Below are 23,860 nucleotides of genomic sequence, written 5' to 3'. Positions count from 1 at the left end.
TCATATTTAAATTCAGTGTATTTTTCATGAACATTTAGGTAGAATCCGCAATCTTCGGTTAAGTTTCGGGAGTTTTAACCGTTGAGCCATCGAGGCTATAATATTATTTCATTTATTATTTACATTCAGTTGATATTATTTATAATAAATGATGCTATATGTAAAAGTATAAACATATATATTTTTTTAAATCCGTTAAAACTTTTGCTTTATTTAACAGATTGTGAAATCTATTAAATTCGTTATTGTACGAATGGAAAAGTTTTAAATGGAGTTTATTCAGTAGCATCGAATGATAAATAAACAGGGTTCGTAAACTTGTGTCTGTATGTAAATATTAAAGTTTTTAAACGTTTTATTTATTTTTTATCACATTTTTGTGTACTTTATTTTCTTCTTGTTGATAAATATTTGTTTTACTATAATGCTCTACTTTTTATTTCTAGGTCTTATTTTCGTGTTATATACATTTAAATTCTAGTATAAAAAGTAAATACGCAATATCCAGAGTTGACAACGAACATTAAAAATAAACGTTCAATAAAAAAAAAGTTAATAGCTAAAAAATTACTTTATACGGAAAATAACAATTTATCGGTCTCGTTGCTAGGTTTTTCTATAGGTTTATGTTTTTTTACTCTTTTCACGAGAAATTTAATTAATCTGCTAATGAACAAAGGCTTGTCGATAGTCGTATTTCTATATGCATTATAAAATAAAATAGAACGGGTGTTTCGTGTCGTAGTCTTATGTTCTTTTTTAATACAAATCTTGTATAGTATTTTTACCTATTCTAGTCCAGATCCAGTTCAGTCTACGACTGACCGCCAAACTTCACTTACACTGTCATAATGTGTTAAGGGGAAAATGAGATTCAATGAACGATATATGCATGTAGGTATTATAAAGAACTATCTATTTAAATATATGTATGTATCTAGTTAAATTTATGCTCAGATGATAGATAGAAGTTCTGAATTACGGCAAAGAAATATTTTCATCGACCTGAATATGACGTTGGTAGTTTTACACTCTCATGCCTTGAAAAGCAGGTAATACACCTGATTTATATCCGTTCGTATTGGATGACTGGTTATCAGGGATATCGATAAACAAGGACGAGACTGAATAGATAGTGCACACTTATCCTTATACTATTCCATAGATTTTGTAATTGGACGTCGTTTCAGAAAGTCAGACCGATGGATATTATAATCTTTAAGATGTTATCTTTAAACTTGTATTCATACATCATCTTTGAATATAAGGACCAACAAATAATTAGAACAACAGATTTTTAGTTAAAATTGTTTTTAAGAAAAACATAAATCAATTAATTAAATTAATACAAACAAATGACAACTTAAATAAAAAATAAAAAAAGAAAGTATATCGAGCAAGTAAAACAGTTAAGGTTTAAAAGTATTACGTAAACTAATTTCGAATTCGCTAATTTATTTCTTTAAGTATATCTAATTCCTTACAAAGTATTTTATAACTTTTACATGCAAATTGATTTGAGATAGCTGGAATTGATGAATAATTCAATATTGGGTATATTTTACATATTTTTCGGAAAACTCCCATACTGCGGTATTAAAGCGTTTGTATGAATTTGTTTATTCATTCTGAGACATAAATACTATAACTCCATACACAGAAATTTATTGCGGTGACAGTGAGTTATTAGGTGGTAAGCTTATAATAATAATATCATAATGTTAGGCTTAGCAAAGTAGTTCTAGTAGGATTTTCTAATACAGGCATTTAGAAAATTTGTGTCTTGTAAAGTGAGAAGTATTAACGCCTTGCTTTATTGCCCCAAAAAGTAACTTAGACATTTTCAGTCGATTTTCAGTTCGTGTCGTTCCTATTTTTATGTGCGTCTAAAACTAGTCAAGCGATTTAAAAAATAGCCCTCAACAAAACAAATTTTCACTAAATTACAGAACTTCGAATGAAACTTTGAAGAATCCACTAGATTTTTCAAATTGTTTCTTGATGAATTATAAATAACGTGTTTTCGTTTCCGCGATTAAACTGCGGCGTCACGAAAAATTGCCATTAGGCGGGCTCATTCATTCCGAATAGATGTTACAATTAAGTTTATTACCAGCTCCGTAATTATACACTTTATCTTTCGTAATATGCCTTTGATGTTAATGCATTTTGATTAAATTTTTTAACATTTAATGCAATTTATAAATATATTCAACTAAAAATATATAGCCCAACAGGATATCTAGGGATGTTAAAATCAACTGTGAAAATTAACACATCTTCACCGCTTACTCAAAAATGATCGGATTGTGTTGGAGAAATATTATGTTTTAGATATATATAAAACAACATGGTTTAGATATGGACGAAAAGTATAGTAGTAGTAGTATTTTCTTAGTTACTTTGTTACACAGCTATTATAAAATATATATATCAAAGCTCACTTACAGATTTTCGTCAAATATCGAATTTATTAAAAAACAACAATTAATTAATCCTTTGTCATCAATTCTACAAATAAAAGAAATTGGACAACTACTTCTGGATATATTACGACATTTAATATGTGACATAAGGTCATGATGCATTCGATAAGATCGAAATGTTTGTTTGGGTGATTATATGTTTTCACATTTTCTAAATCCGATAGGACGGCAATCTCTCATTGATTGCCGTCCCGTTCGTGTGGAGTGTGCAGTTAGGAGTATCAGCAGAACCAATACAGATAAATCGTTGTAATGGTTTTCTAAGTAATTTACTTGGAAAACAATTAGATATTGCGCTGTAGTTGTTAAATGGAATAGTAACGGAAGCTGTCATAGCTTGCGATAATTACGAATTCGTAATTGCTAATCTGGTCAGTTAATACACGATAAAGGTCATGATCAAGGTTCAGACTTGAGACACTTGCATAAAAATATTTTAAATGCACTAAAACGCATGTTCTATTGTTTTTGAGGTCGGTTATATAGTTTAAAAAAATATAGATAAACGATGTACAAAATTCATAATTTAAGTAAAATAATTTATACAAAGGAAATTCGCTTTCATTAGATTTATTCATAATCCGTTTGATACGAGACAGGAAGATAGTATGTAACTGATGAAAAGCGACTGACTTAATCTCCAAAGCTGACAGATTAAGCTTGTCAAATACCAACGCTTTGATTACACCAGACAACTGCAGATATCTGTGAAAAGGCCTGAAACCAAATTGTTTGATAATGTATATTCTCATAGTTTTATTATCAGATCAAACCCTTGGATATAATATTACATATACAGCAGAATTTACCAGATTAAACTTTAATGAAATTACGAATGGAACTAAAATGAAAATATTTAAAATGGCAAAATATACCAATCGAAACAAATATAATAAATCATTAAAAATGTATTTGCTTAAAAATGTAAGAAATATTTATAATAGGAAAGTAACTTAATTTTTAATTAACACAAAGAAACAATTTTATAAAAATGTTAAGAAAAAACATTACTTAAGATCTATAAACTGTTTATACAATGTAATTTTGTAAGAAATAATCTGATACACAGAGTAATGAAACAGCGGCAGATTTCTCTAAGGCATTAATCTTATCGGATTTCTTTGATACTATTATAAACTAGATGTGCCCGCGACTTCGTGCGCGCTTGAATTTAACAAAAATGCTTTTGTTCAGTTCGCAAATTTTACTATAACTTATTCATTTTGTATTAGGCAGCTTTTGTAATATTAAGTCGTTCGTGGGAGAAACCCGATATCAGTATATGGACATTGCAGCGTGATTTTGTTATTATATTAAAAATTTTATATAAAAATATATATTTCTAAAATAAAAGTGGCCTAAGTTACTCTTTATTACATCAGTTATCTGCCAGTGACAGTCCCGTCAAAATCGATCCAGCTGTTCCAGAGATTAGCCGGAACAAACAGACAGACGGACAAAAATTGAAAAAATGTTACTTTGGTTTATGTACTGTGTATACATACATATGCATTTAGTAAAAAAGCAGTTACAAGCAATATTACAAGCAGACACTCCAATTTTATCATATGTATATATGATAAGGCTACATACTGAAAAATCCATAAGCAATTACTATTCAAACCAAAACTTATAAATCAGTATAAAAATGACATTTAATTAGGTATGCAATAATATACGACTAATCATGTCTATTGCAAGAATCTTAATCGAAGATTGTTAAGTTCGTAAAGTTGTAATCCAAGTGGTCTCTAACTTAAAGTAACTTTAGTAACAAGATAAACGAAACCATTGAGATACATCAACAGTTACACATGAATTAACATATAAATTAACCTACAACTTGCAAGTTTAAGTAAATATTACATAAAATGTAGCAACAAGGAGTGTGCAGTATCAACCGCCTCAATTTCCATGAAGGCGTTCAATTAAAATATCGTGATAATTTTAACGAAGATCGAAATAAGTATGAAATGTATGTATACACAACCATATCGAAATTATATAAAGAAATTTACACTTACAATAAAATAGGTTTACCTATGATGAATATTTTACATTGTAGCAGTTGTATCTATTATTATAAATGTATATTTTCTTCAACATTTTTTATATAATTTTATATTCAAAGTAAAAACTAAATTAGATTATATATAAATAATCTAACTAAAAGTATAATGAAAATTTAATCGCTTAATAAAATGTAGAATGAATAGAAATTACAATAATACATGATGAGTTGAAATAATACTATACGTGTGTAATGAGTATGGACTTACGGTCAGGAATATACTTCCATCTTTTCATATACTTTGAATTTAGTTCATCTCGTGAATCCTGCATACGTCGGTGGAAAAACTGCATGTGTATCTACTGATCTGCATTGGAGCAACGAATTTTTTAATGAAAGCAATCACAGTCTTTTGAAATACTGAAAAGAGGCAACCGTTACCAGAAACGATTAACAGATTCTTAATTTTGAAATGTAAGGTGCACTCAGCTATAACAGCTTGTTAATTATTGGGCAAATGTCTCCTCTCCTTTTGCGGAGAAGGTTTAAAATTTCTTCCACCATGCTGTACCAGTGCCGGCTAATTTTATTAAAGTAGATATAATGCTACAGAATAATATATTTAATGAAGTGTGTAAAACCAGTAATAGAGAAAGTCAGCAAACACTTTCATCTAAAAGTTCATAACATTACAAAACGATAGGAATGAAACAAAAAAAATTAAACACATTATATTTAAAACAAAATTTAAAAATAACTCTTAATCTCAATTTGACAAAAGTTCCCTTAATTAAGCAAGACTTTCAAGATTTTGGCAAATGTTGCCGAGTGTTTGTAAATCACGTGCTCCACTTCAGATTCTAAATTATTTTAGGAGTTTGTGTAAGCTTTAAATGAAAACCAACGTAAGAAAACTTTTCTCTGCGAAGTAACACTCCTAACAATGTTGTTTTTGTATATTAAGAAGAGAATGACGATGCTTTTACTGGTAAATGCAATGACAATAATAAATTATGGTACGAAAAATACGGACGAAAAAAATGAAAGTTAAATATATATTGAGAATTGAGAGCTATGAGATGAATCACATATTTCAAGTGACTTTTATCACATTGTATTTAAGGCAAATATTAAATTAGTATTGCTTAGATCTATACTATCACCGTACAACCAAAAGTATTGACTCAAAAAGGAAAAAAGAGATTTTGGAAAAGAGAGAAAAATAAGAAATTTTATAAATATCTAACTATAATAAGATAGATAAAACAAGTTTAAAGTAAAATGGCTTTATTGTATAGAAAGATAGTAGTTGTGCAGATAATGTTCTAAAAGATAAAAAATAATCAGGTAGATACTAAGTACGTAAGTCGTAACTCTTATTATCAATCTCGGGCATTGATCAAACTCGAAAAATAAAATTACAGTCTAACCACTCAATGGATAAACCTTCCAAAGACTTTGCTCCACTCAGTGCCACATAAGCTAGTTGCTCAATAACTTTCAAGCCTAAATACACAACAGCGTGGTCTACAGTGTTGTCTTACATTTTGTCCACAATTGAAGCCCATGACGGAATTAAGGGCAACATCCTTCTTTTACCCATCCCACAATTAAACTCTGTTAGAAACGTTTTAGGGCGAATAAAGTGTACGCCGTCTCTTCCAAAGTCGATCCAAACTTACGGTTCATTTGTTTGGTACATGTGGGAATTTGGGTAATTTTTGTACTGGTTGCGGTCGGGAGGCCTTTTAAGTTTTCGAACTTTCGAGCTCGTTCTTTGTAAATTTTTCTACCACGAGTTTAGCATCAAATTCGAACTTCATATTCGATATACTGAATATATCATTCAAATCAGGCTGTTTGGCTTGGTTAATTTGCAAATATATTTTCAACTTTAAGAAATAACTAAGTACATATATAAATTTTAAGTAGTTAGTTTTTGATTCTTGTTTTTGGTTGGATGCACTGATTTGCAATTACAAAAGTCGTAGTCGTGTTTATTTTGTGGTTTGCAGTGATTTTTGTCTCGACATTATTCTTCGGAATTAAATATTGTTAGTAAAACTTTAAGCCTTTGTGATGAGGGGTTTTTATATGGACTGGAAGTTTAACGTCTCCGTTTCCTGGTTAAGTGTACCCAGAGTCCAGTTGCTACTTCAGGGATATCATGAATGTTCTATCAATTGTTAGAGCTATCCGCGTATTGCTGGGAATTTGATGAAACTCCCTCTTTTATAAACTTAACTTTGACTGGACTGGCGAACTTAAAATATTTCATAAGTCCTTTCATCCTATGTTACTCATGCTGAGTCTAGCTGACATAATATTTTTTTAACAAAATCAGAAAAAATATTGTAATTAAGTTCAAGAATGTTATTGTAATTAGTTTGATTAAGCCGACTTGCCACACAGTACTCGGCGCGCCTTTACCTTTTACCTTAACTTTGGTAATATGTCGCTAATGACGTACCATTTTTAACCACCTTTACACCACACAGTCCTCGACTCGATACCAACACTTAGTTTAGGTGGGGTGGGTGCCAGTTGGTGACGGCGACCATCTTTAATTTACAATGAAACTGAGTATATTTAATTGTATTGTCATCTGAACTAAAGGTGTGCACCAAATAGCAGATAAATCGGTCAAGAGGAAGCGGATAAAATTTCGACTATCACATTTGACCCAAAGAACAAATAGGGCAAGCTAAATTAACCGTTTAATTAGTCTAATATAATAAGACTGGACTATGATGGTTGAAATAAGATAATCAGATCATAAATTTCCTATCTGAATTGTAAAACTATTATAAGAAGTATCGATAATCTATTCCTTTAGGAAAAATATTACAGTAAAAGTCTCAGAACCACAAAAGTCAACCATTCTACAAAATTCTACTATTCTATGAACATGATGGATGCATAGTTTCAGAGATAATATTATACTTATAGGCCCCATTGTTGCAACACAATGGCTTTGTAAGAAGTTGATTTTATTTCTTATATTGCCAGCTGGCAATACTAGCTGGAGGTGAGCAGTTACGAGCTTGTACGATTAGATATCTTTCAAAGTTTTGTCTCTTGTTATATACATTTACAGTCCTAATTAATTAAAGTTTCATTGGGTGTATAATATTTATTTCTCAATGAAGTCTGTATATAGTTTATGACCAAACTAAAACTAAGTTGTTTTCTATACATTCCAGTCCTATCCGACTATAGGTATGGCTTTTCCTAGTAAGACCATTAATTGCTCCTAAAATTTCGCTATATTGGTGGATCCGATAAATATTCTGGCCAAAAAGTTGTACAATGATTAGTAGCTGAAAATAATTGGTTACATTATTATCATGGATCGATATTTTCTTGCTCAGATCTTAGAATTGTCATTATGATATCTTAATTGCTTTATTTGTAGATAGTGGTAGTAATTTGATGAGAAGGGCCAAAGATCCTTTGTCCAGCTTAATTCACTTTATTACAGGTTTATTATGATAATGATGATGATTTGGATGATGTACTTTTGGTTATTTGTAAAGTAATTTCATTGAGTTTAACCAAAATATACGCGAACTAAGGTTTTGGTAATCTATTGGTATTTAATGATAACAAAGGGGTAAATAATAACACAATCATATTATACATTTTTTTCTAGCATTGTTTTCTTTATACATAAAATTCCTCGGATTATAATATAACGTTGAAACATTTCGTTGTATTACACATTATATCTAGAGGGGTAGGTACTTTCAAAGAACACTCAGAGTGTATTCTTAAAAGTGTATTAAAGCAAAAGTGCGGAACGTGCGACCTGGAGTCGAGTCACTATTGTTTCTTCAGCGAAATTTTCTTCTTTTACGTTAGAATTTACCATTGGAAAAACGAATAATACACAGAAAGCACCTTCAATTTAATGCTATTGTTTCTTAAAATGCTGCAATTTTAATTTAATTTATACAACTTGTTTTTTTATCGTATATTATAAGCATAAGAAAAACATATATACACTAATATTCAAAAAATACGCATTTCAGCTGTTGTAAATACTGCTATATGTTGCTTCTGATAAGACAACATAGGGCTTACTGCGATGATTAATTTTAAGAATTTAATTGAAACTATGTGTAGTAAAATTTTAAAGATATTAGTAGTATTACAATTAATGGTTGATTCTGAATTTAAAATGGCGATCAATATAAAGCCTCATAATTAGTATTTACAGTTACGGTTATTAATTTAGATATTTTTCTGCAATAAGAAACGCTTAAAGATAAATCACCACAAAATTTGGTCCATTCGTTCTTTATTTGGCTTTCCAAAGACTTCTACTGTTTTCGACGAGTTGACTTGCTTTTAAAACTCGGCGTGGCTTTAATCATGAAAATTACAACACTTGAAATTGCAGACTAGTTTTCCCTTACGCTGCTTTTCTTTTTGTTTCAAGTGCAACTCTTTTACAAATTTAGATACTTATACCTAATGTATTTTTTCGTGATTTTGCTTTTACAATAAGTGTTTCCTAAAATCAAATATGTATTTACTTGTAATGTAAAAGCTATAAAGCTTAACATAAATGTAGGGCACTGAGAAGATGTGAAGTATTAAGATCGGGAAAATTATTTTCTTTAAGAGATTTTTATTAAAATATTTTTGAACATTCACAAATATAATATTGGTATAGTACAGCATTTATTTAAAGAAATGGAAAACACTTAGATTTCTCTCATAATATGTAAATCATTTTATTTGTGTTGGCAACAATAGAAATTAATTATTTACTTTGAATGTATTATTTCTTATTATTATTGACAGTGTTAATATAGCCTCAAATCAGCAGCAGTTTTTTTAAGACAACATGCATTTGAAGTATGTACAACTTTTAATTAAAACTCCAACCCATAACCATTGATCTTACTGAAAGCTGCTATGACGACAGTTCACCATGATATTTGAGTTTTTTGTATTATACAATAATCAATCTTAGACCATTAGTAATTTAACATATTTTACAAAGTAACATTTAGTATTTTTGTATAAAATATAATATAACAATTTGTACAACTACCGCTTAAATAATTGTATATTTTGTTTTTGGAATGAGGACACCTGATACTCGACTTTGTATGATCAGGTTCGACTTTTTTGCATCGTTTGCCGTGATTTAGTAAGTTAACAATAAATAATTTCATTTGTTTCAGACTATAAACAAGATGTCCGTGCCAACAACAGACAGTACCGAAGCCATTACAAACTCCGGCTACGGAAGCAGTGATGAAACAGCTAGCCTCTTGGTTTCTGGGCCTTCTGTCACTGTCATTGTTCCTACTGAGAATAGAACCGTTAAACCGGTACTTCAAAGGCAAGATTGTACCACCCATTTACGACCTCAATTGTCAGGTGGTCCCGGCAGCGAAGAAAGTGCTGCATCAATTAGAATAGAGGACGGTACTACGAGAAGCGTGCCAGATATAGAATTGCAATGCCGAGAACCAGCAGATCGTCCTCAAACTCTCGTTTCGCCAATGGCAACTTGCTCACATAGGGGTTCAGTGACTGCATGTCAGTTAGTTCCGCACGCTTACGCTAGATGTCGTGTTTGCGAAAGAAGGCAGTCAACAGCGCCAATGTCGGCACTACAACTAGCGCGATCTGTGTCTAGAGAGAGTGTTCGCTCAGCTGTTCACTACCCTTGTGGATGTAGTTCGTTACATGCTGTCAGTACATGCCCTGTTATTCAACCTCCGGCTTTATTGCTACCGGCCACAAATACGAGAATTATACGACAAAGCTCGCAGCCGGAGTCGAGCGCATGCGCGACCCACTGCGCCCACCACACACATCACCACCCCAGCGCCTCACTGCGACAACTACGAGAACCCGGTGATGGAATCGCTGGGATTGCGGCCGATTCTTTACGAATCAACGGCGGAATGCGACCCTTCAAACAGGTAAGACACGCTGCTAAAAGATGGCGCCACAAAAAGTAAGCGACTGTGATTGATAATAAAATTATATGAATATTATGCGGGAACAATTTATTACAATTTACACGAATATCACACAAAATATTACAAAATATTCTTAAAATTATTAAATGTACCTAACACAATTCAATAATTATATATGGAATACCAGAAATACAAAAAAAATCGTAACACTACCACAAATATTGACGCGTTTGAAAACAAAATAAATGTTTTTGAACATTTTATATTTACATTCGGTACCTTATGAGGTTTAGTTATGTTGACTAAAAAACATATTAATGAATAAATTAAGAAACACAAGGAAATTTAAGAGGAAAAATAACATTCTCGGTCTGATGAATAAAAAAATTAAGGTACCGAAAAGTTTATATCCGGCCTTTGTAAAAAAATAAACGCTGAACACGCAAGCCAGCACTGCAAAAAGGCTATTTAATTAGATCACTAAGTGAATTGCTGGAACAACAGCTGTATAATTGCTTAAACGGCTTTACTTAAATAAAGTTAAGCGAAATGTTTTTATATGATCGCTTTCAAGGATTTCTTTGTACAAAAAGGAAAAAATAAAATAAGAATTATTACAATAACTTTTATTCGAACAAAATTAGGCAATTATTATTTATTTTAAAAACATTATCTGTGGATTTTCTACGGGATTACATTTGAAAATATAATAAACAGTGTAAGATCATTTGACTAAAATCAGTGTGAAGAAATCTTTATTGAATGGCGGTGCGAAATAAGTACATAGGTACGTACCTTCTCGTATTTGGCGAGTCACGGCAACATATCCTAAAGCACCCAGTAACTATCTGACATACCAACATTACAAACATATTTCAAGCGCCAGATTCGTAAATATAACTACCACACATCTAAAATCATTCCTTGCAATAGTTTGTATCAAATTTATCCATTTAGGATTAACGCTATTGTTGCATTATCGTTAAGCTATCGATAGAACGCTGTTACAGATCTGTTTAGTCCGGCGTGTAAGTGCTGTGTAAGGGTCTTGAGAGGTTCCATTCAAATCAAATCAAATTTTATATGTTTGATTTGATTTCTGTTTTCAACCTGCAGGGGCTGCTCCTCTGTCCACAAACCCTGTCGCAGACTCGCCGGGCCCGACTAAGGCGCGCTTTCACTGAAGCCACAGGAGACACGGTCAACTACGTTCGAACGGTGCGCTCGTTATACTGCATTTTGCACCACCACCGTCGCATTCGACTGTACAATCTCTCATACTCTTGAATTATAAAATTAACATTTAAATTCAAGCGATTAATTACAAACCTGTTTTCTAAATTAAAAAAAATATAAAGTAAATTTCTATGACTGTTTAGAAGTAGCACATGCATGATCCTATCTTTAAGTTACCTTTTATTATTAGAAATAGACAGTAGTTCCAAAAAAAGGTCAATTCTTCCAGTTCCAATGTCAGAATAATGTCAGGTTGTACAGTCGAAAATCGGGTGACATTTGTGGATTGATCACAAATTGATTGTTAGTTGGCGAATGTGACGTCCCTGTAGCCTCGTTAAGACTATTTTTTACCACGTCCCTACATAAAGCACAAAAACTTGCTTTTCACAAAACAAATCGTTTTCTATACACATAATAATAATAAAAAAAAAAAACAGTTCATCGCTGAAAAATGTTACATAGCTTAAATATTATGATTTGTTTTTAGATATTTTTGTCATAGATATTATTTCAGCGTCTTCATCATCATGACAATTGCGCTACACGAACCATGCTGAAGAAAGCGTTTTGTCATACTTAGGGAACCCATCAAGTAATACACAGCACTACACAACCATTTAGATGCCCGTTTCACAATGGACATAGATCCATTCAATGCACTTAGATCAACAGTTAGATTGCACTAAAAGGCTGTTAAGTAAACATTTAGATACTGTTTAAATGTCGCTTCTCAGGCGTTATTTGTTGCAATTACATCAAGTACTTATATACATAAGAAAAAACCATTAAGCCGTTTACAAATATTATGCTTATTGAAATTAGAAAAGTTTATTTTAATAAACTATTTAATTTATAATTTTTTATTATATTAATTTTCGAATTTAATAACCATATACAAACAATGAAGTGTATTATTTTCTTATAATCAAATTGTAAAGCAAGTACCTGGCTATTCATTGACTCTTGAGGATATCATAAACTTGGGAAATTTGCTTTAAGAAAGCATAATAACTTGATTACGTTTTATTAATGAACAAAATACATGTTACATGCAATGATCTTATCTATCAAAAATGTATAAATAATAAAAATAAAGTTTTATTTTAATGTGATTTTAAATTTTCAATGCATGTACATTGATTTGCTATATATTAGGCTTCTTGGCGTGCTAAAATGCTTAATGGTGTTGAATAGGATCAATACAGTAGCCATGATAGTGTAGATTATTCTGCACCGAGTAATCCAATCATTTATCATCCCTAGGAGAAACAAACTGTTCATACTACGATAGATGTAGGTAACTTTATGATTTACTATCGGGAAAGTATGAATTGCTATAAAGTTTCAAAGAAAAAGTATAACCAACATAATTATTACACATTATACATTTATGGCTGTTGTAGTAGTTAGTGTATAAACTTATACATATAAAGACAATAATTACTGAAAAATATTTCTTTCTCATTAAAATAATTTGAATATCGAATGAAAAACTTACAAAAAATTACATAGAAAACAGTTTTTAAACGACCAAAGCTAAAATGCAATATTTCAAATTGTTATTTAGAAATGTACCCAATACAGAATTTGATTGAAATATTTGCGACATTTCTTATAATAAATTGACTGTGAAAGACACTTTATAAATGAAGTGGTGACCCATTTTTGCCTTAGGTAAGAAGGATCTTACATTTCTCTTAGAAATGAAATAGCTGCGGTTTATTGTTTCAAGACACGTACAGTTATTAAGACTGAAGTTCATCAAGAAATGTATAGATTGTTCCAATGAAACTTAAATTTTGTTTAAAATTATTTTATTCAAGTACCAATTTCTTAAATATTAAGTATTACCAGATTGATCGAATGTTTAAAAATCAATTTTGCAGTCGCGAAGGATATATATTCTTCTGAAAACTCTTAAATATAAAAAGTGCAAGTAGTGCTAGAGACATTCTTATCTCGGACATCGACCTGTGTCAACTACACGGTTCCGAGCGAATTAATTCATTACAAGAACATGAAATTTATGTTATGTAAATTAATGTCACGTCAATCGTCTAAACTTGAAGTGAAAGTAAATTTCATATAGTTTTGTAGTTGTATCAGTTAGGCATTCAAATAATGTCTCTTAATTTCTTATAAATCATTGACCACAAGAGTATTTACCCTTTTAAAATACTCTAAGATATATCCGATGTAAAATTGGCAGCGAGTGTTCGTTTTCGTATTATGAAATATATCGAGAGACGATTAACTAATTTCGATATATATGATCATTTTTCAGCTGAGACTGAGAAGGTTACATTTTTATATACTAAAAGAAAAAAAAGTAAAGATTTGTATAATTTTAATAAGATTTGTATAATTTTAATATTTGTATAATTTGACGACCTCCGTGATCGAGTAGTGTGTACACCGGTTTTCATGGGTACGCCACTCCGAGGTTCCGGGTTCGATTCCCGGCCGAGACGATGTAGAAAAAATCATTAGTTTTCTATGTTGTTTTGAGTCTGGGTGTTTGTGGTACCGTCGTTACTTCTGATTTCCATAACACAAGTGCTTTAGCTACTTACATTGGGATCAGAGTAATGTATGTGATGTTGTCGAATATTTATTTATTTATTTATTATTTATTAATAAATAGATAAACTGCTTTTCCTTCACATATTGTTGGTGTCGTCCTCTCTTAGCGATTTCGGCCTCGGTGACAATTCTCGGAAACTAGCGGAATGCATGGTAAATATTGAAGTGAATAATTGTGTGCACTGTCTGTTCTCTAACTTTTATAATCCCAGAAATCAAATCAAATCAAAATACACTTTATTCAAATAGCTTCAATTCAAGTAGTGCTTTTACAAGCACTTTTGAATCGTCATTTAACAAACTAATTAAAGTAAAGCTACCACCGTTTCGGAATGTAGATTCTACCGTGAAGAACTGGCAAGAATGGACAGGATAAGATATCCTATGGCAAATCCAGCACGACCTGAAAGAGTTCAGGACTAACAACTTTTCGTGCTTTTCGTTGCACAGAAGTAAACGGAGAAGATTTCTCGACGGAAAAAAACTCAATAACCTTATAATTCTGATCTGGGGCCGTCTATTATAATTTAAGTAAGTTGGATAATTAAACCCGTAAAGCAACTGTACTATGCTTGGTTACAAATTCAGAAAAAATACACCTTAATTAAAGAATAAAGGATATTTGTTATATAATATTTATTACTAAAATAAAATAATATTTTCGAAATACACGCATGAGAACATCGTATTACCTCTACGAGTTACACATTGAAATATATTTTTCTAGATTGTGTTAACAAAACGTGATAGCACGCACGTTTTTAGTTTGTTATTGTTAATTAAAAAAGGGAATTTATTTTTAATAAGAGTTGAAGTTGGATCGCAAAGATTTTATGTGGTATTGTACCCAACATTCTGAAGTACTATTCCCATGCTGAATCGCAAGACTTAGTCTGAGAGCTAAGAAAGTGACAGCTCTTGTTTCACCAGAAGTGTAGACCAGTTTCTTAAAATGGTTTTTTATGATATTTTTAGCATTTTGAAACATCTGATGACCTCTGTGATCATCAGATGTTTCAAAATGCAACCCTACAAATGTATGTAAGTGGGTATTTGCGGCGCTTGAGTATTTTATCAGCTTCAGCAACTGCATTGGCTTAACGAAATTTTATTGAATTTAAAATTTGTTTGTTTCGATTAAAATCTAACGATTTAATAAATAACATTGTTGCCGGCCGCGGGTTCGCTCGTTTGAGGATTGGTCGTCAGCTGGCATATAAAAAATTAAAAAAGGATTTGAAGCTACCATACCAAAACTTCATAAAATTCGGTTCAGTCTTTCACGAATTAAACAACAACAGACAATTAATGTTACTATAAATAATATAAGTTTTCATCAGCTTAATATCAAAGTATACCTATTCCTAGTTTCTGTCTGACTGAATTTTGCCTACAACGCCTAACTACACATTTATATGTATACAAGTGCTGGCACGGACATAAGTTTATTCTACATTTCTTTAATCTCATAATACGATTACTTTATGACAATGCTCTGACATCAGGCACAAGATGTAGATTCTGTACCTAATGATGAAGCATCGTGATTTAATTGTAAGACTATACTTGTTTTCTGAGACAAATGAATTACTACACAAACTTTGGTCTGCACCAGAAAGATATGTAATGGAAGCCGTCGGTTTATAAGCTATTTACTAGACCCATGAAGCAAATGTTTTCATATCTATAGAAGTACATACATATAACAAAATCTTGCAAATGAGTTCCTCTGATACGCAATACTCAGACCATATATTCTTGTTACAAAATCAGTTCTTGGATGCTTGCCCATCTTTCATGAATCGGCATCTTTACTTCTGTTATGTCATTACCGGAGCGAGTTCGTCGATCATTCTTATTTTCTATTTTACTTGTTTATCTACGGAACATGCTTAATAACCGCCTAGTTTTGCGAGTGACTTACTCGATCATTGGTCAATCAATATTTAAAAGAAACTGTTTAAGAAAAAAATGAGGAATTAACTTGGATAAAATACCATACAAGCTCGCCATTTTATAATTTAACTTAAAGTATTTTTTTATGTCATAGATAGTCGGATTGGTAAATGGGCCAAAGGTTAGCTATAATAAGGTGATTGTAAGTTGTCCCAACTGACAATATAGTGATACAGCAAGAAATATTAATAATTCCTCATATCACCAATGTGTCACCAACCTTGGGAACTAGTTGCCATCGGTTTGGAATAACTGATGAGCATTTCAGAAATTACTCTTTTTCGATAGTTATATTACATTCATAAGTGTGTTTGATTACACAAAATAATACTTATTTTGCAATAAAATCAAATATAACCTTACATCGAGTTCATTCGTCTTCGATATAAAAGTTTTTTTTTTTATTTATATTTGTTCATTGTCAAAGCCAAAAGTTCCTTAACATGAAATATTATTAAGATCTTAAATAAATATAACTATTATATTTTCGAATATCTTAAAATTATAGTTCAATTAAAAAGTATCACATTTTTTTTCTGATAAAATCTATGAAATAATTGTGATATTAGATGTAAATAGCTATCTTATTTTATTTTTGTATCAAAATTATTTTTTAAAGTAGATATGAATATGAATAATTTAATTACAAGATAATTGATTCCGACCACAGTTTCAACGTAACCGCACATTATATTGTCATCGTATCGCCAATGAGAGTAAAATTATAACCTTTATTGACCAAAATTCAAAGATTAAACATATTTCGCATAGAAAAAAACTTGATTTCGTAATAATTAAATGTACCTAAAATTACTAACTGTATTTAAAACGGGATATTTACCATGTTTTTTATTTTTATTTGTTGGAGCGAAATATCGAGCTACAAATAAAAAATAAAAGAAAAAAATAATAAACATGGTAAATATCCCGTTTTAAATACTGTTAGTAATAAAAATAACCATGTTAATTTAAAATCTTGTACCTAAAATATCGTTAAATAAAAACATGTTATATAAGGTAAAATATGAGGTGTACTGCTTGCAGTATTTGAATTATAATTTTTCTTTTTTTTTAATTCTTAAATTTAAAATTGAACATAGATTTCGGATAATTGATGAAGAAAATTATATGACTAATATCATTCAATGCAGCGTTATTCAAGACAGAGCGAAATACACAGCAAATATACTGCACAGGTACACACACACAAACAGAGGTGAACTCACATAACCCGATGGAATGGTAATTCAGACACGACCGGAAAGAGTTCAGACAGATTTGCGTGTTCTAGTATAAAAACTGCCAATTTCTAGACTCCAAGCTGCTACTGAGAAATGTAACAGAGAGAAACCGAATAACTTCTTACTATATATAGTCCGATCTGGTGTTTGCCCCTAGATAATCGATGCAGTCAGACAAGTCTAATCAAATAAAACCTTTTTTAAATGTAATTTAAGCAAAATTGTTTTCTAAAACCAAAAAAAATAATCATTATAATCTGTTTCAATGACAAAAATATACGGCCTCATTCACTTTTCAATATAACTGAAAACAACGTGATTATTTTTTAGAAATTTTTTAGAACTAAATATATTATTAGAAATAATTAATTGTTTTTTTACTATTATCAGTTATATTTTATACACAGTTGTATTTTCAAACTGCTTAGGCATTAAAAGAAAAGTAAGAGATAGATAGAGAGATAATAGATAGCAGTACGAATCCGGACAAGCATCAAACTAATGGGACATTAAATTTACATTACACTACATTATCAGTCTGTAAATTTCCTACTGTTGGGCTAAGGTCTCCTCTCCCTTCGAGGAAAAGGTTTAGAGCATATTCCACCACGCTGCTTCAATGCGGGTTGGTGGAATACACTCGTGGCAGAATTTCGTTCAAATTAGACACATGCAGGTTTTTTACCGCCGAGCACGAGATGAATTATAAACACAAATTAGGACCATGAAAATTCAGTTGTACTTGCCTGTGTTTGAACCCGCAATCATCCGTTAAGATGCACGCGTTCTTACCACTGGGCTATCTCAGCTCATGGGACATGGGTTTTTCTCTAATTATCTATAAGACAAAACAGTTTAAGTTTACATTCAATATAGATTTGTAACAGGACGATTCAAATTACTTAACATCCTGTTTGAGTAAAAAATATTTATATTTATAATGAAATTCACTTACCAAAATATAAATTTATACGATTACAAACATATTAGCATAACATAGCAACGTACTGAATATTATAAAGATTTGCTGTTACAAATATAACATATTTTCCAATACAAACTTCCATCATTCGCTAAATCTCCTTCAGACCCTGAGACTAAATATAAATTTTCAAGTTTCCAATTTCAAATATAATAGAGCTCTATACAATCCTTCAAACCCTATTTTACCACTATATGGGTAATAGTCCAAGGAATATAGACTCTTGCAAAATATACTGGAATTCAATTTTTCGACTGGATTATATTGGAGTTCAGTCCATTTAAATCGAAGTTTTAAGATTAAATAATCACGGGAAAATACATCCGAAATATTTCATTAACAATGCATCGGATGAAAAAATAATTACGTATTATATTTTTTTATAACTTTTATGTGTAATTTTTATTTTTAATTTATTAATCGTCACAGTTTTTACTTCCTAAATGGAACCTATTGTGTACATTATATGTATATGTATGTTATATAGAAAGAGAGATCAATGAGAATATAATTTATTGAGAAGAACATACGAATTTAAAAAAAATTAAGGTATATGGACGAATTTTGCTTAATGGCATGTAATTGAAACATTTTGTTCCCTAGTTTACTTAGAGATTTTTTCCCAGCAACCAACAAATTGAGATTTTCTGCAGCGTAGAATTTCCTTCATAACTTGTATGGCGCATACAGAGTGCTCTCGAGTAGAGATGCAATTTTGCGATTGCATTGAAAAAAGTGTTTTATTGGTTTCTTTTCACTCTTTTTATATTCTAAAAGCGATTGTGTGTGATATTAAACTGTTTTAAAATCCTTGAAATGAATATTTCATTTGATAGAGCGATTAAAAAAACCTATTTTATTGATATAAAAACCTATTTATTATTGCAGATAAAATAAATTCCCTTTATGTAATATATTCGCTACTAAACTTGGGGACTAAGATGTCATATCCCTTATTCCTAAACCGAGTTTTGATAATCATGATTTTATACAGTCCTATTATGTATTATGCCCTATATTATATCTTATCATTGAATAAATGATACAAACACTAAATTATACATCATAATTTAATTTAATATAATCATATGACATTTTATGACAGTAAACGAAATAAATCATGATAGTGGTCATGTCATGCTGCATACCTTCGGTTTGCAGCCGAATGGGCCGGCACGCCCGTGGAAGTACCACTCTCTCACAAAAATCCGCGTAAAGTGGTAGCTGCAATAGGTCCGGTATATAAGAGTCCCGATCCCCTTCGCCCCATTATTAAGCATTTTTTTAATTCATGAGTTGCTCTAGGAAAATTTAAAGAATTATTTTTTGCGCTGATAAATTTAACAGAATAGCTTTAAAACGGAAACGTTCAACAAAAATACGTTGATATATAAATAAATGTGTCAATTCTTAGTTCTATTTAACTGTATCACTGGAATTTCGATGGTCATTTCCCATTATGGCTCCGGTCCAACTGGCCACAATGGCCAGCCCAACGTTTGCTTGTCATATAAATTAAGTATGACTGCAACTGCACAATGCCTCCCATTTTATTCACTAATACGCTATTATTTAATTCCTGAATGAATTTTATGTTAATTTAATTTGAAATAAAATAAAGTATTTAAACCCAATTGAGCATAGTAAAACAAAATACTCTTTATTAAATTAAATAAAAAGGAAATCACTTGAATTTAAAAAGATAATTATGACATATATTACTTATTTTATATTTTTATAAATGCGAAAGGGTATCTGTTCGTTTGTTTATTTTCTGATCGATATACGTACATAAAAACATACACATATAAATATTATTTATATTCTAAAATTATATGCAACTTTTCATATGCTACTGCGGATCATATAAGGGAACTAGTTCTGCTTAATTTATTTTTCTTAACAATTTTTTGAAGTACCGACTCTAGTGACAAAAATAATAGTAGAACTACTAGTAGTAAGTGGTCACCATAACATTACATCGTACTATCCATGATATGAGCCGAGATGGCCCAGTGGTTAGAACGCGTGCATCTTAATCGATGATTTCGGGTTCAAACCCAGGCAGGCACCACTGAAATTTCATGTGCTTAATTTGTGTTTATAATTCATCTCATGCTCGGCGGTGAAGGAAAACATCGTGAGGAAACCTGCATGTGTCTAATTTCAATGAAATTCTGCCACATGTGTATTCCGCCAACCCGCATTGGAGCAGCGTGGTGGAATATGCTCCAAACCTTCTCCTCAAAAGGGAGAGGAGGCCTTTATCCCAGCAGTGGGACATTTACGGGCTGCTAATGCTAATAAAAAAAAAAAAAAAATCCATGATAATATTTCTTACAGAGAAATATTATGTAATGTATGTTACGATGTAATGTTTCATGAGCTTGTAGTTACACCGGCTCGCTAAGCCTTCAAACCGGAACACAGCAATTGCTGCTTGGGGTTAGAATATATAATGTTCCGATCTAAAGGTTCGCCTTTATTGTTATTGACAAAACAAAGTTATTGATGGAATTGCTGTTTGGCTAAAGAATATCTGATGCGTGGGTTGGACCTAAATAGACGGCCCTGCACAAAACCCTACCATCACGGTATTATACTATGCTATTGTTTTTTTTATTAGATAATTTGTGTTTTTGTCTTTGTGTGCTATGTCCTTCTGTGACACGGAGAAAAAACTGAATAGTGACGCAGATAGGTTTTTTTTATGGCATTGGTTGGTGGACGAGCATATGGGCCACCTGATGGTAAGTGGTCATCACAGCCCATAGACAAAGGCACTGTAAGATATATTAACCATTCCTTACATCACCTATGCGCCACTAACCTAGGGAACTAAGATGTTATGTCCCTTGTGCCTGTAATTGCACTGGCTCACTCACCCTTCTAACCAGAACACAAAAATATAAAGCACTGTTATTTGGCAATAGAATATCTGATGAGTGGGTGGTACCTACCCAGGCGGGCTTGCACAAAGCCCTACCACCAAGTAATATATTTATAGATCGGGAATATACATACGTCACTTTTAATACAGTAGAATGCACTATTCCTTTGACATAGATCTTTAACGTTATCTTAATAATAATAAAACTTCTGATAAATTCTTTGCAATTTAGAATAGAATATATGATACTTTAAATAACGTCATAGTACTTAAATAGCAAATAGCAAGAAAATTTATCACGGAGAGAAAATACCGGAAAATAAATGGATTCTTCGATATACCTAAAAAAAATCTGTAATTTCTTATTCATACTGAAACGACCGGATTGGAATGAAATTTGATGAAATGCTTTGATCCACTGGGATTTAAACTTAGCCACAAAATTTAATCAAATTCTGTATCATTGTGGTTGTGTAAGTGTATATATTAAGCCTTAAACATATTCAAATAAATATTCTGACTATAAGTTTGAGTTTCGACAAATACAAATTATAATTATTATGGGATTTGATAAAATTACTTAACAGTTATGCATGAAATATCAAAAGTAAGACCCTCTAATTCGTGACGTTGGAATGCAGGTGGTTTTTATGTTTCTAAGTTTTCTAATAAAAATGAAGGTAAATAATACTTAATAATAATTTAGTTATATTCCACTTACCATCATGTGGAGTGGAATCATATACCTACCCGGATAATATATAAAAATAAGACCAATCGGACTTGCCATGGGAAAATACTGCAACGTATGTGTTGGTATTAAACTTATACATCAAAACGAAAAACTGACACCATATGACTTAAAAAACAAATTTAACTCTCTGAGGAGATAAGTTTTGAATAGTTTATCCTACCTACGTTTCGTGAAGAATTTCATTCTGCTTGGCGGGTACCATTAGGCTGTGTGTTGTTTGCCAGTCAAACATTGTAATTATATTGAAAATATTGTAAAAAAATTTTTTTGACTCGAATGATTAACAAAAGATGGCTGAACTTGTTTTGTTTGTTTCGAATTGAGATAAGAGGTTGATTCATTCTCTCTCAAATGATATATTCTCAATTAAATACTTTAATTGATATATTATCGTGATCCAATATGATTTTGTTGAAAAACGTTGAAAGCATTCAATTTCCAGCTTATTATATCACAAAAAAGAATAACGACGATAGTTCTTTTATTGTAGCCTAATATCTATTTGATCATCTGTAACTAATCAAAATTAACTCCTTTGTCTTAAAATCGAAACATCACAAAAGTGTACACTTTAAGAAACTCAATGTAATATAGGCTTTGTGTTTATAGTCAACCAATCAAGATTTTGTATTCAAAAAAAAAAAAAAACATTATTAAAATACATATATTTTACAGAATTGTGTTAAACGTAAAGCAACAAACGGTTCGGAATATAGATTCTTCTGGAAACTCAATGGTATACTCTATATAATTGCTTTTATTATATAGAGTATTTTTTTCAATTTTAAATGTATTGACCTCCTACTGAGGCTCCACGTTCGTTATGATTACAATACCACTAACATAATGAGAGTAATTTAACACACCTATTGTTTCAGCCTTATGTACTCCCACACGATTGGTATAAAAGTGCGGTAATAGCTTCGGAAGGTCAAACAATTGTTAACACTCACATTTCATCCATTATATAACAATGAGAAATGTCAATAATATTTTGTGATTTTAAAAGTTAGTAGAAAATTTATAAATTGTTCATATTTTTATAATATGACTAGCCATACAATAGTCTAGTCAAAAAAATTTTTACATATAACGTTTGTCTTGGAGGAAAAATGTTTAAAGAGAATTCCTCTTTTTGGGCCAGTATTCCTCGCTGGTAAACGTAGAGGTACCTATTAAATTTTCAATAGTTTATGTACGAGTAGAACAAAAAACATACCAAGTTCCATTTTTTTTAAAAAAAGGTTCTTCTTTTAAATGTTATTTATAAAATAGATTATATTAAAAATATATAAGTCTTTTTCAATGTTAACCACTCAATCTTAACCAGTGATAACAAACGAAAATGTTTCTACTATGCGCACTTATCACAATCCCAAAGCAACCACGCTATATCAAAAAATAAAAAAAATTGAAAAATAAATATATATGTATATATCCATTCCCCATTTAATCATTTCCCACTGCTGGGCTAAGGCCTCTTCCCCTTGCATGAAAAGGTTTTGGAGCATATTCCACCATGCGTTCTAACCACTGGGCCATCTCGGTTCTCGGTTCTCGGTATATCTATATTGAATAAATATTTTGACTTTGACTTAGCTTCGAACCATAAGTTGAATGGCAGCGGAAAACAAACCCAATAGCAAAATAAATAAGTATTCCCAAGGAAGATTCCATCAGGGAGGCAGTCGGTCGTAAAACATAGCCAAATCCTCATAGCGAAATACGTCCATTTCAAATATAGGATGATCCAAAAATAATTATTATGATGAT

General features: G+C 31.1%; 1 protein-coding gene across 9 annotated transcripts in view; it reads left to right on the top strand.

The window, feature by feature from the left end:
• The window catches only part of LOC125067623 (small conductance calcium-activated potassium channel protein), a 242,057-nt gene that overhangs the window by 93,856 nt on the left and 124,341 nt on the right, over positions 1–23,860 (top strand). For all 9 annotated transcript variants that reach the window (XM_047676303.1, XM_047676306.1, XM_047676304.1 and 6 more), the window contains exon 2: positions 9,693–10,442. In XM_047676303.1, the coding sequence (XP_047532259.1) occupies positions 9,705–10,442 (738 nt within the window). In that variant the 5' untranslated portion in view covers positions 9,693–9,704. The remainder of the gene's footprint in view (positions 1–9,692; positions 10,443–23,860) is intronic.

The sequence above is a fragment of the Vanessa atalanta genome, chromosome 12, assembly GCF_905147765.1.
Source record: "Vanessa atalanta chromosome 12, ilVanAtal1.2, whole genome shotgun sequence".
Taxonomy (NCBI): Eukaryota; Metazoa; Arthropoda; class Insecta; order Lepidoptera; family Nymphalidae; genus Vanessa; species Vanessa atalanta.
Note: the sequence above shows the minus strand (reverse complement) of the source record. Positions and strands in the feature narration are given on the sequence as shown.